The sequence below is a fragment of the Gastrolobium bilobum genome, unplaced genomic scaffold (genome assembly GCF_033153095.1).
Source record: "Gastrolobium bilobum isolate Gb01-03AN ecotype WA unplaced genomic scaffold, APGP_CSIRO_Gbil_v1 utg1802, whole genome shotgun sequence".
Classification (NCBI taxonomy): Eukaryota; Viridiplantae; Streptophyta; class Magnoliopsida; order Fabales; family Fabaceae; genus Gastrolobium; species Gastrolobium bilobum.
In genome coordinates this window covers 22,288-34,363 of record NW_026897076.1, presented here as the reverse complement: position 1 = coordinate 34,363, position 12,076 = coordinate 22,288, and the positions used below count along the sequence as shown (strand labels likewise).

Below are 12,076 nucleotides of genomic sequence, written 5' to 3'. Positions count from 1 at the left end.
TTGGTGCAACTTCCTGAGTTGGGCCTAGTACCATTACAACTCAGCCACTCATTCATCTATTGGCATGGCACCTTATCAGGCAATTTTTGGAAAACCCCCAATCATCATACCATTTTATCCTAGAGGACTCATTAAGTCGGAAGCAATTGATACAACGTAGGCAACGTAATGAAGTTCTAGCTCAACTCAAGGTTCACTTACAGAGGGCTCAAAACCGTATGAAGGTTCAATTTGATAAACACCACAAGAAACACTCCTTCAATGTGGGAGATAAAGTTTAGGCTCGTTTACAACCTTATAGGCAAGTAACAGCTGAAAGAAGGGCCAACCACAAACTAGCTAAACAATTTTTTAGTCCCTTTGAAGTGCTTCGTGATTTAGGAACTACTGCGTATGAATTGAAATTACCTCTAGGGAGTCAAATTCATCCAGTGTTCCACGTATCTCAGTTAAAACCTTGTGGATAATAGGCCTGTTCAAGTACCATTAGCCATCTTAGACACGCGCCAATCTTCTTGCCAGGGTCAACAAATTTGTGAGTTTCTTGTTCAGTGGTCCAAAACGATCCCAGAAGATGCCTTGTGGGAGAAGGAGCAAGATTTGCGTCACTGTTATCCATCTATCGACCTTGAGGACAAGGTCGTTGTTTAAGGAGTGGGGAATGTTACGTTGAGGAGATTTGCTAGGGACAAAAAACATTCTTCTAGGTTAACTGATTTTGTATCTTGAGTACACATACCATTCTCGTATCTGTTAGTGATTGCATGTATTCAATAGGTGGTTAAGTCATTAGCCAACACGTGTATAGTGAGCTGTCATTTGGGTTAGTTGAGAGAGTATAAAGATACAGTTGTAAACATTCTGAAGCATTGAATAAAAACTTGGTAACCTAACATCAGCCTTCTAAAAATTGTAGCAGAGGAAGCACCACAGCCAAACAAGGTAGCTCTATGCCGCCATATTCCTAGTAAAAGAAACAAGCAGACTTATTAGTCCTTGACTCAAACTAAGAAAATAAGGCAGGTGCAAGCTTGGGAATTTACATCTTCTCTTGTAAGCTGGTACGTCCTTTCCCTTCCAGCAGCCGCAGAGTTCACGCAGATTACACCTTATTAAAATCCTTGACGACCTGATTTTGATACAAACTTGAAATTAATAGGCATTAAAGTAATAACATTAATGTGCCTCGCACATCATGGCAAACTTTATTTTTATATGATCATAAACGTTTTATTGGATAGTAAAGTTAAGAAAAAGGAGGAAAAGAAGAGGTAAGAACTACTCTAAAATTGATTTTAAAAAAAAATTTAAAGATGGTATTTTTAAGGAAGTTTCATTAGCTCAGCAGCAGATTTCTAATAATATTAGATGATTCCCTTCTGTTTAGTGTAAAGCACATGGTCCTTTTAAGGGGGTTTCCTTAACAGATATGACCATTAGAGGGATTGCCAGACTGAGCAGCTTTGCTCCATTGCTGTTTTCTGTTTTTCTTTGTTGATTTTTCCCCCTTTTTTGCTATGGATGATCCCTTGCCTCCAAATTCCTTGTATTTTTCTTCTCTTTATTTTATTGAATTTCTTATTTTATACAAAAACACTAATTAATATTGATGAAAGAAAGCAAAGAAGAGCCTGCAACTCTATACATGTCTGTAAGAGAAACCAACCCCGCCAAAAGCCCATGAACCAGGATACAAAACAGAATATGGAAAATTTTAACATACCTCAACATACAGGTGTGAGTAATAGAATCAGAGGCAGAAAGTTTGGGCCCAAAGTTCATAACCCTAGAAACAAAACCATTGACATGTCAATAGAGTACACGCTATAAAACAAGGAAAACCATTATATAAAAGCAATACATGACAGATACAACAACAGCAAAAGCCTTTTCCCACTAGGTGGGGTTGTCTACACAGATCAAACAACAACATTGTGTTTTGTCAAAAATCATCCACTCAGCTTGGATCCTATGATTTACATCTCCCTTCATCTCTCTGTTAATTTGTAAGACATGACAGATAGAAAAAAATTGTTACAATCACAAAAGTATACTAAATGAGCTTTCATTGCCAAGGACTACAAAACAGAAGTCTCAAGGTCAAGACTGAATAGATTAGCTAAGACTGGAATGGAACCACATCTAACAAAGCAATTTATCAAAATTATAGGGAAAAAGATGGAATAGAAGAATATATTACTAATAGTACTCCAAATAATTGTGATGTTTTGATGTAAAATACTAACCTAATACTCTGATTTATACTGATAAACTAGGTAATACAGCTAGTACAAGCCTAGTCTGATAACACTCCCCCGTAACATATATTATAACAACATCAATCTCACACCAGTGGTTCCAACCTTGAAGAACACTGAAAGAGAAAATGAAATTGATGAAGAAAAAAGTTTACAACAGTAGTTACTACTATATATCTGTTCATCATATATAACATAGTAACCTGCAAGCCACATCACCATCCACTACAAATTAAAAAAAAAAGGTTTCAGAGAACCACCAAATAAAAAGGTAACTAAATCTTTGGATTATACACAATTATGCAGTTAACATAGCAAGGAAAACTTGTTCACGGCATATCCATAATTACCAAAACTGACAGTGAGGTGATTTATAATAAACATCTTCAGCCCCTTCTCAAAACATGGCAAGAAAAATTGAGCACGATGTCATATACAGACTTTACTTGAACAACGATGGCTTATTATGCTCTTAAACCTAATAGTTAACACACCAACTAAGCTCTTCAAAAGAAAAGCTAGAATTCTTTATGGGAAGATCTGGAATGAGCACAAAAAATGTAAAGTTCACCTCTAAACAATCAAATCACTATGAAATGGACTGGATAGTTTCTTGTCGATTAATCCAAACTTACACAGTAATATTAAAATCTAACCTTTGGTGCAACAATAGATCCCCCAATGCATGATTAACTTTCTCTTATTTTATAGCCTCAACTACACTAATCCTTGGTTATGATTCAAACCTAATACCCAAACTTCATCGTACCTTGTTTTAAGTTACTAGCTACACGTTTGCAAATGATAAGTACAACATGCTAAGATATAAAACAATTGAGGGAGGAACCAATTAGGAGGCAAAAAGAAAAATAAACTCACTAAACATAGAAAAATCATGACATAAACTGGACCTGTCTTCTAAACAAACAGAAAAACCGAATCACCCAATCCAAGGAGAAAGTAAGATCTAAATAGTATAGAAATTTAAATGTACATAAACTATTGCTTCAATCACGACAGAAGACTAAATACACTAAAGAGAAACATTAGTATAACCTAAAGTTTGGATGGCCATAAAAGGCAACTCCTACATTCAAGGCTACACATAATGGGTAATGGAAAAGGAAAACAAACAAAAGAATTTACCATTCAGAAAGCTGCATAACGTACTCGACTAAGAATCCCATCCTTTCTGCTCCACTGTTGAATATATGATGCCAGCAAAATACATCATGCTAAAATATGCTTGGCTGCTTCAGATAGAAATAGAAAACTTTCCAATTTAGAACATCTCTCCCTGAATGCAGCCTCACTCACTAAACTTGTGAAGGAGAAAATATGAATTGTAGTTTACAACTAAAGTCTGACTAAATGGAAACTTTCTTCCTATTGTTTTTTGCCTCAATGTCTTGTGAGCTGTGAATACATCTAGACCTAAATCATCGCAGAACAGCTGCCCAGGATAATCTGTGGGTGCAAACAAGCACAAGAAGAAAAAATACACATTTTTTTCAATCGAAAAATAAATTTTATAAGAGCAAAAAGAGGGGCACGATATGACTAAATTTGCAGCTGCAGCAAGCTCAGAACCTGAGCTATGGATACTCAACTTTTTAATGCTTCAAAAAAGTGAACAATAGGATGGTACAGGAGAAAAGAATGACATTTCACCTCCTCGGAGAAGCATGTGATTCCAACCTAGCTAAGTGGCAATCGTTGCGATAACAACTTAAAAACTGAAGGACATTGCCTCTACAGGCCTATACTCTATAGAAAAGAAAAAAATCATATGGCAGCAGTGAAAAGAAGGGACATAAGTAATCCTCAAGATAAATGATTTTAATAAAAGGAAAGGATAGACAAAGGAAGCAGCATAAGTAATCCTCCTTAGACAAAAAAACAAGGAAACAAACAATCAACAAAAACATAACAAAACCACTATTTAAAAGAGCTCTCCAGTCCCTATGTTTACATCTACCAAAGGGACTCCTAGAAGAAAATCATGACGCAAGTATTAGAGGCTGAAAAAGCAACCTTGTACTGAAGAACACCCAAGGGTGGAGGTTTTCCTTCGAAAATTTGATCATTCCTCACTAACCAGAGACAACAAAGAACAGAAAACCTATCAAACTGCCCTGAAACTTTTATGACTTTTCTCCCTTCCAAACCTCGACCATTTGGAAATAGGGACATGTTAGGTCTACAGATGAAGCTTGGGCAATGTAGAAATATATGTGAAGCTGTTTCTGAATAAGAACATCACATCAAACAGATTAGGAGATAAAGCCTTGCTAGCTCTACAAATCTACAAAATATCATTAGTACTAATCTTGCTAGGTATCAGTCCAACTAAGAGACTTTCCCTTGGAGGGTGTTTTAGATTTCCAAAGTTTATCAACAAGGAATTTCTTGAAGTTTGGAGAATGGATGACAAAACTGGAAGTAAGATTTACAAGAAAACCAACCAAAAGAATAAGAGTCCTCCTATCTAGTTTAGAGGACAAAAACAGCCAATTCAATAAAAAAACAAATGGGACTTCAGTTCAAAAGTATCTCTATCATGCTGAGTATCTAGAAAATGAAGATTCCAAGAAACATTGGTGTCCAGGATAGAGGACTGCTGCAAATAATGGAATATCTATTATTCTCCCCTAAACCTGACCCAATGAAGTCTCTTATAATCTTCTAAATCGATCAATCCCATATGCAATCATCAACATCAACAACACCTTTATCCCAAACAAAATTGGGGTCAATGGTAGATAAACCCAAATGAAAGATACGAAGAGATTGAAAAAAGATAAAAATGAAATTTAAGTGTATATATATATATATATATATATATATATATATATATGTTTTATTTTGTAGTTTGCTGGGTTTTTTTTCAGTTCCATGTATCAAAGAAAAAATTAAAAATAAAAAGAGTGTGGAAAAAATAAATAAGTAAGAGAGAGAGAAAAAAAGAGTTTGGAAAAAATAAATAAATAAGTAAGAGAAAGAAAAAAAAAGAGATGGGGAAGAGGAAAAGAGATAAAGAAAAAGAAAGGGAAAATCCCATATGCAATCATATGACTGAAATTTTGAAAATAAATAAATATGCAGTAAAAATGGAGACAAACTGTATTTAAGGTGTTAGGCATTGCCACTACAGACTGGAGACAACAGGAAACAAGCATTCCATTTCATGCATAAACTTCATAAATTGGGCAGAAGATTAATGAAAATCTATACCATTATAAATGGGTATTAAGGGTGTCTTCAACAAAAACTAAAAACAGAGGACAAAATTGTCATTATAAATTAAAAGGGTATTAATAGGCCCACCACTTACACCCACTCCTTTCTAGGAACTTCTCTTTTAAATTATTAGTTTGATATATTGCAGTTAAATTAAAAGGAGGAAACCTTAATTCATTAAATAAAATACAATAGGATTTTCTCTTTACACCCCCTTATCGTGAGTGAATGCTCTGGAAGGGGTAGCACGTTTACCTGGAGAAAGGCAGGCAATAAGAGGATAGAATAACTGACAGTAATACCGTGGCCAAACTCACAAATGGTAATGCATTAAAAAGTCATGAGAAACACTGACATTGTAACAGTGTAAGAGTATCCATGAAGAAAGCATCTGATATTCTATGGTTTTAGCTAAAAATTTGACTACTTATTAGGGTTGAGCAAGTCATGGTACTCACTGAATTTGAATAGACATTTCTTTGGTAGGCCTTCGCAAAATGCTAAAACCTATAACAAATTGTCAAAGAATCAAGGCTCTCCAACAAGACGACACAAAGTGCAGCAATAGCAAAAATGGCAGAACTACAGAGCTCTTGACAGAATAAGCATTTCTTAAACTGCAGTTCGTAGTGTATAGCAATAAAAAGATAAAATCTTTTGTATGACAAGGTACAAAACAAGCTCGTAAATATTTTCAGTTTCTTTACTAACAATAGCCCCAACAGATTTATACCTTGTGCAATTTCACACTGCTTCCTAGAAAGCCTATTATAAGTTAAGGAGGGATACAAAAACAATTTTTCTTTTCCTTGTTTTCTTGGGGGGTGGTGATGTTTACCAAGAAGCTGATATTTACATAAAATCCAACTATTTCAGCCTTTTTACCAACAACAGCTCCAACAGAGACTGTATACCCTGAGCAAATTCAAACCACTTCCTAGAAAGCCTACTAGAAGCAAAGGAGGGATACATGAAGCAACTTTTCTTTTCCTTGTTTTCCTTGGTGGGTGGTGAAGGTTAACAAGCAGCTAAGATTTTCCGTGCGCGCAAATTTGACAGTAAGCAACCTTATATTATCCATAGTACACAGGAATAAAGAAAAAAACTTAAGCTAAAGACATAAAGAGCAAGATTATAATGAGCGACACACCTGAAGAAAAAGAAATTATAAAGCAAAATATCCATTAATTGACACCATAGACAAACATCATCTACTGCATCATCAACCTAATATGAGGCTTTTAATATTAGTACAACTTCAAGGAGCATCTAATAGACAATTTCCCAAGATGTTCATGAGTAGATAACTCTTAAAACCCTGAACCAATCATCTAGAAAGTTGCAGCCCAAGATACCAGTTATAAAGATTTCTTAACAGGATAGAAGAGATCTATCTGTGTCCTTGAGCTCTCTGCATGTCATATGCACCCCAAGCAGCAGGTCCAGGTCCATACTGAGGAAAATTCTCCACACCAGGCTGAACCTGAAAGTAGCCAGTATTTAGCATAGAACAATATCTAGATTAACATAAAGGTGGCAAAAGAGCATTACATGATGACATACTGTGCAGACAAAAATTTCCATTAAACAATCAAATACATTTCGGACAGTAACTGAACTAAATTATTTGCAAGCTATGCAATACAATTTTGTTACCACTAATAGCCAATTGACACATTTATACTGGCCAGACCGAGAGACCAAATGTAATTTTGGAGGTTATATCAGGTTGTAGTCAGGCAGAGCCATAATAACAGCCCCAAACCAACAAATTTGACTATTTGAAGCTTGCGCAAAGCATTCATATTTTGAAAATAAAGCTCCAGATCCAACATATATACTACATAGTTGATGTTTAAGAGGAAAACAGAATAAAAAATTGCCCAGGTTTCCAGCCTGCAAATACACAAAGTACCATTAGTGGTGATTACTATTGGGGTCTGTTTAGATCTCCAAAGGAGATAATGAGCCATGGATGAATACGGGAGGCAGAGCTACGGATAGGAAAGATATCAAGAAATGAGGAGAGGTAGAAACAAAACAAGAGCTAATGCGTGAATAAGGGTGGCAAATGAATGAATCAGATTATAATGGATGGATAAAAGAAATAATCCATTTAAGATCCATTATGAAATAATTAAGATAATCCAATTCATCCAAGAGTCATTACGTGGATCAATATTCAACCTCCCAGTTGATCCATTTCCATTTATCGGATGAATATCCAATCCATCCAACTCATCCATTATTAATCATATTAAATTTTTAAGCTTCCTCAATTTATTGAGAATTAAAAAAAAAAGTGAAATTATGACAATTCAGTAGTCAGAATAAAAAAATTGCAGAATAAAATGGAATGCACAAATAGTACAGTATTATAGAGTGATTGAAGATCTTTCTTAAGGATGGTTTCCCAGCAAAAACCACACGCTGTAAGTAAAGGCAGTAAAACCTAGACAGTAATAGATTTTACACAGACATCCAGCAGTGCACAATAAATTCTTATTTGCATACATACTGCCACTCACATGCCTGGTCCTGCGACATGGTGCAGTAGCAATGACTGGCTACGCACAATCAGATCCATTATGGGCTTTTTGTTTTTGAAAGATGGCTGTTGACGCAGATTCATGGTGGATATCCAATGAATATTCTAGAAAATCCATTAACCCCCAAAAATTAACCTTGATCCAATTAACCTAATCCATTAAAATAATATAATATTGGACAGATAATTGATTCATTGATTATTTTGCTGCCTCTAAACATGAGCAAGTATTAAGAAATTCAAGGTTTTACTAATACATGGCAGGGTCATTTCCACCAATCCAACTGAAGTAAGGAACAATCCAAAGATTTTCCAAAATTAAACCCAAATACAAGTGATTTACTGAGAAAACTGATAACAACCATTTGGTTGGGGCAGGCTCACTCAGTTTATGCTCAGACCAAATGCATATTATTCATTATAAAGAAGGTCAACTATACTCAAGATAAATTCAGAATATGACAAGACTCACCGGATTCATGCCATACATGGCAGGGTAAGGATTTCCAGCATATCCAGCCTCAGCATTGCCATAATTTGCATTATACCCTGGACCTACAAATATAATCAAAGCAAAGAAGGACAGCAAACAAAGTTACAGCATTATTAGGCTTAAATTCCATGGAAAGAAGCAGGATTTTGATCAATTAATCAGCATAAATTACAAGGTACAATGGTCACAGCCGGCCAAAATTGTAATCTCTTAAAACATGAAAACCGAAAGCTCATCAATCATCATACAAGGAAGAACAGAACCAGACCACTGCAGCTTGAAGTCACTTATAGCAACTAGCTAACTTGTTAAGACCACACCACTTAGAAAATACACACACACACACACACACACACACACACACACGTAGAATTTGCATACCGAGATTCCCAGCCGCTGCAGCAGCACGTGCTCTTTTCTCTGCATTCGCAATCTCAGCACGAAGCTTCTCCATCTCCCGAGCCATCGAGATCAACTTCTTCTCCATCACTTGACCATGTTCATAGTTTTCCGCAAATCCTTTCTTCTCGTAGTCAATGGCAGCTCTACAAGCCAAGAACCAATTAAAAAAACAAAAGTATGATTAATATAGACTCAAGGTTCATCAGTTCATGGTCAACCCTATATCAACATAATTTAAAAATTGAGGGCAGTTATACTTAGAACATATTTTTGTTTACAACCTCTTGCAATCACTTTCTTTATCCTTGGATCAAAATCCAATCAACTATTCTCCGTTGATGTCATTCCGTAACGGTTGATTTGATTTCCAGTTGATTTGATTTTGATCAAAAGATAAAGAGAGTGGTTGTAAGATTTTGTAAGTTGTAAATATAACCTATCCTTTGAAAATTATAAACATATGCATATTATAAATTCATAATTAAATTATCCTATAAACTTGCTTCAAATTGAGGGAGCTACTACTAGTGCTGCTACCTTGCGCATTGCAACTCTTGTTTCATGGCCTCCACGTCAGCTCTCAAAGCCGGAACTCGTTTCAAATCGGCGGTCATGCGGGCCAAATCCTGCGTCATGGCCTGCACCTGGCCGGACAAATCCTGCCGGACGGCAGTTAGCTCCTTGATGTCGGCGTGAACCTGAAGAAGCTCGGCCCTCATGGCTTCGGCGCCACGAAGCTCGGCTTCCAATTGAACCGACTTGTCGTACAATTCCCTCATCCTGGCGTCAGTATCGACCATCAGGGAGTCCTTGAAGTGCGCCATTCTCTGCAATTCGTGCTGTGCGGCCTCAAGCTCCTGCTTCAGCGCCACGTGTGTGGCGGCGAGACGCTGGTTGTCCCCCAAGAGGCCTTGGATTTCTTGGTGCTGCGCCGCGAGCTGCTCCTCGAGGATGGCGGCGGGGTGGAGAGGGAGTGGCCGTGGACCTAACCCTAAGTGCGATTCTCTGAATTCTTCTAGAAGCGCTGGGTGAGGTGGAGGGACTGGCCCTACTACGCCTAGGGCTCTCATGCCGAACATGTGATCGTGCATCGGCGGTGACATTCCGCCATGAGGCGGTGGCGGAGGAGGATGAGGTTGGCCGCGGTTCCTACCCGACATCGTTTAACGAATTTCTCAAAACCTAACAACAACAACAAAATAAAAATAAATAATAGTAATAGTAATAATAATAAAGAGAATTTAGATTTTAAAGGAAATAATATCAGAAATGTGTGTATATAAGTAGTTGGAAGAAGAAATGAAACCACCTTGTGAAGAAGAGGAAAAAGGAAAAAGGATTGGGGGGAAGGGGTTTTGAATGGATGGAGTGAAGAATGAGTAACAAGTGTAGTGTAGTAGATGGAGGAGAGTGGAAATATGGAATGAATAGAAGATGCTGCTTTGCTTGTTGCAGCCAGCCAGCACACCCACTCCCTTGAGAATTGAGATCTCTGCTTGGGCCAAGCTAATAGTTATTGCCTATGATCATGGCTTTCAGGCTCTCTGGCCCAAAAACCACAATAAATAGCAGATTGAGTTATAATACTGTTATTTTGTAAATTTTAATTTATTTTGTATTAATTATTGTTTTCAAATAGTTTTCGTATTTTTATATTTTTATATCTCTGTTCAGTAAAATGAGATAATATTAATTGAATAAATTAATTTTAATTAAATGTAATTATATTTTGTTAATATCAATGATATTTAATAATTTTTTAATTTTATGTTAAAATATTAATTATTATAAAGGGATGAAGTGTTAATGTTCTTGTTAATTTACTTTTTATTTCATAGTAATTAATCTATTAAAAATTAAAAGTGAAAATTATATCATAAATATGACTTTCATCTAAAGTACGTATCTTCCTCCAATACAAATTTCATCTAACTCAAACTAATTTGAGCGTCGAAGTCTTTGTAGCTACACATCACCTCGGGCTTGCCAAAGCTTTGCTGGAACTCATGGCTCATTCACTCGTCAGCAACGGAGAGCAAAGGTTCTAGACAAACCTTGGACAACCTCATACTAATATACCATTGGAAAGTCAAGAGTATCCCTACATTAGTAATGAGTGGCTCACCTCAAAAGAGAAAAACCATGGTGTCATGTCCTAAATCCAAACGATATATCATTCACCTTTTATATTAGGTCAAAACATTGGTACCATATGTGCAAATTGGCAAACTCCTTCTTCCACCTTACAAGCACTACAAACATAAGAGAGATGACAGACAAAACCATCATTTGTGATTACTCCAAGGGGGAAAGAGAGACATTAATGCCCTCTATGAAAACTTCGAACACACAACTCAGAGGGAGATCCTGCACACCAACTTAGATGACTCAATCAGAGAGAAGGGAGCTCAGTGATGTTAGGAAATACACACCCCATGCCTGAAGAAACACCTTATTGAATTTATAGATCTTTTCACTTATGTGTTCCTTTCTTAGACAGTTCTTACCCAATTTAGGACTTTATCACTCACACTTGAATCAACAATATTCTCCAGTCAAGTATGAGTCATAATAGCTTTTAACTCTCCCTCAAGCAAAAGCTACTTTAAGTATTCACGAAGTTACAAACAAATAGTGGCCAAGTCTTCGCTCTACAAAATAGGTTTGGCACAACCTCTAAGCACAAACTCGAAAACCAGCCACAATCTCAAAATACATGGACCAATTATGAACACTAGAATCACATCCAACCCTAAATAAAAATGGAATATTTGCGTCCATGTTAGACACACACATAATTCGTCACTAATAAAGATATAATTATTTCATCTTTAATAGAGACGAGCACAATCTGTTGCTAATGGGGATGAATTATACCCTTCTTCAGGCAATCTCATTTGGGCAAATTAACAACAAAAAATCATATTATATATGAAAAATGTTTCGTCCCTAATTGAGATAGACAAAGTTATTTCCCTAATAAAGACAAATTAAATCCATATAGAGACAGACGAGATTTATCCTATTAGGGATGTATTTAATTTTTTTGTCCCTAACTTATTAGGGACGAGCGATTGATAGACAAATTTTGTCATGTCCTAAATTTAGTTGGAGACGAAATAAAAGAGTATATTG

The 12,076-nt window shown here is 36.2% G+C and overlaps 1 protein-coding gene across 3 annotated transcripts; it reads right to left on the bottom strand.

Annotated features, from left to right (window-relative positions):
- Positions 1–732: 732 nt before the first annotated feature.
- LOC133303873 (protein FLX-like 1) lies at positions 733–10,455 on the bottom strand. Of its 3 annotated transcripts, XR_009750525.1 has the most exons (9): positions 10,251–10,455; positions 9,479–10,123; positions 8,921–9,084; positions 8,519–8,601; positions 6,854–6,981; positions 3,405–3,508; positions 1,724–1,786; positions 1,044–1,129; positions 733–964 (listed from the first exon to the last, which is right to left on the bottom strand). XR_009750525.1 is itself a non-coding variant. In XM_061503843.1 (5 exons), the coding sequence occupies exons 2-5, from the start codon at positions 10,099–10,101 to the stop codon at positions 6,889–6,891; spliced, it is 963 nt and encodes a 320-aa protein (XP_061359827.1). In that variant the 5' UTR covers positions 10,102–10,123; positions 10,251–10,455; the 3' UTR covers positions 6,488–6,888. The 3 variants fall into 3 exon arrangements, 1 of the variants encoding a protein (XP_061359827.1); XR_009750524.1 differs by lacking the exon at positions 3,405–3,508; XM_061503843.1 differs by lacking the exons at positions 733–964; positions 1,044–1,129; positions 1,724–1,786; positions 3,405–3,508 and having other exon boundaries at positions 6,488–6,981.
- Positions 10,456–12,076: the final 1,621 nt, after the last annotated feature.

Excerpts from the sequence above, each read along its gene's own strand:
- LOC133303873 (XM_061503843.1), bottom strand. The coding sequence starts at position 10,101 with ATGTCGGGTAGGAACCGCGGCCAACCTCATCCTCCTCCGCCACCGCCT. Across the intron at positions 8,602-8,920 it reads TGCAGCGGCTGGGAATCTCG|GTCCAGGGTATAATGCAAAT; the intron begins GTATGCAAATTC and ends TTATATTTGTAG. Across the intron at positions 6,982-8,518 it reads CCATGTATGGCATGAATCCG|GTTCAGCCTGGTGTGGAGAA; the intron begins GTGAGTCTTGTC and ends GGCTACTTTCAG.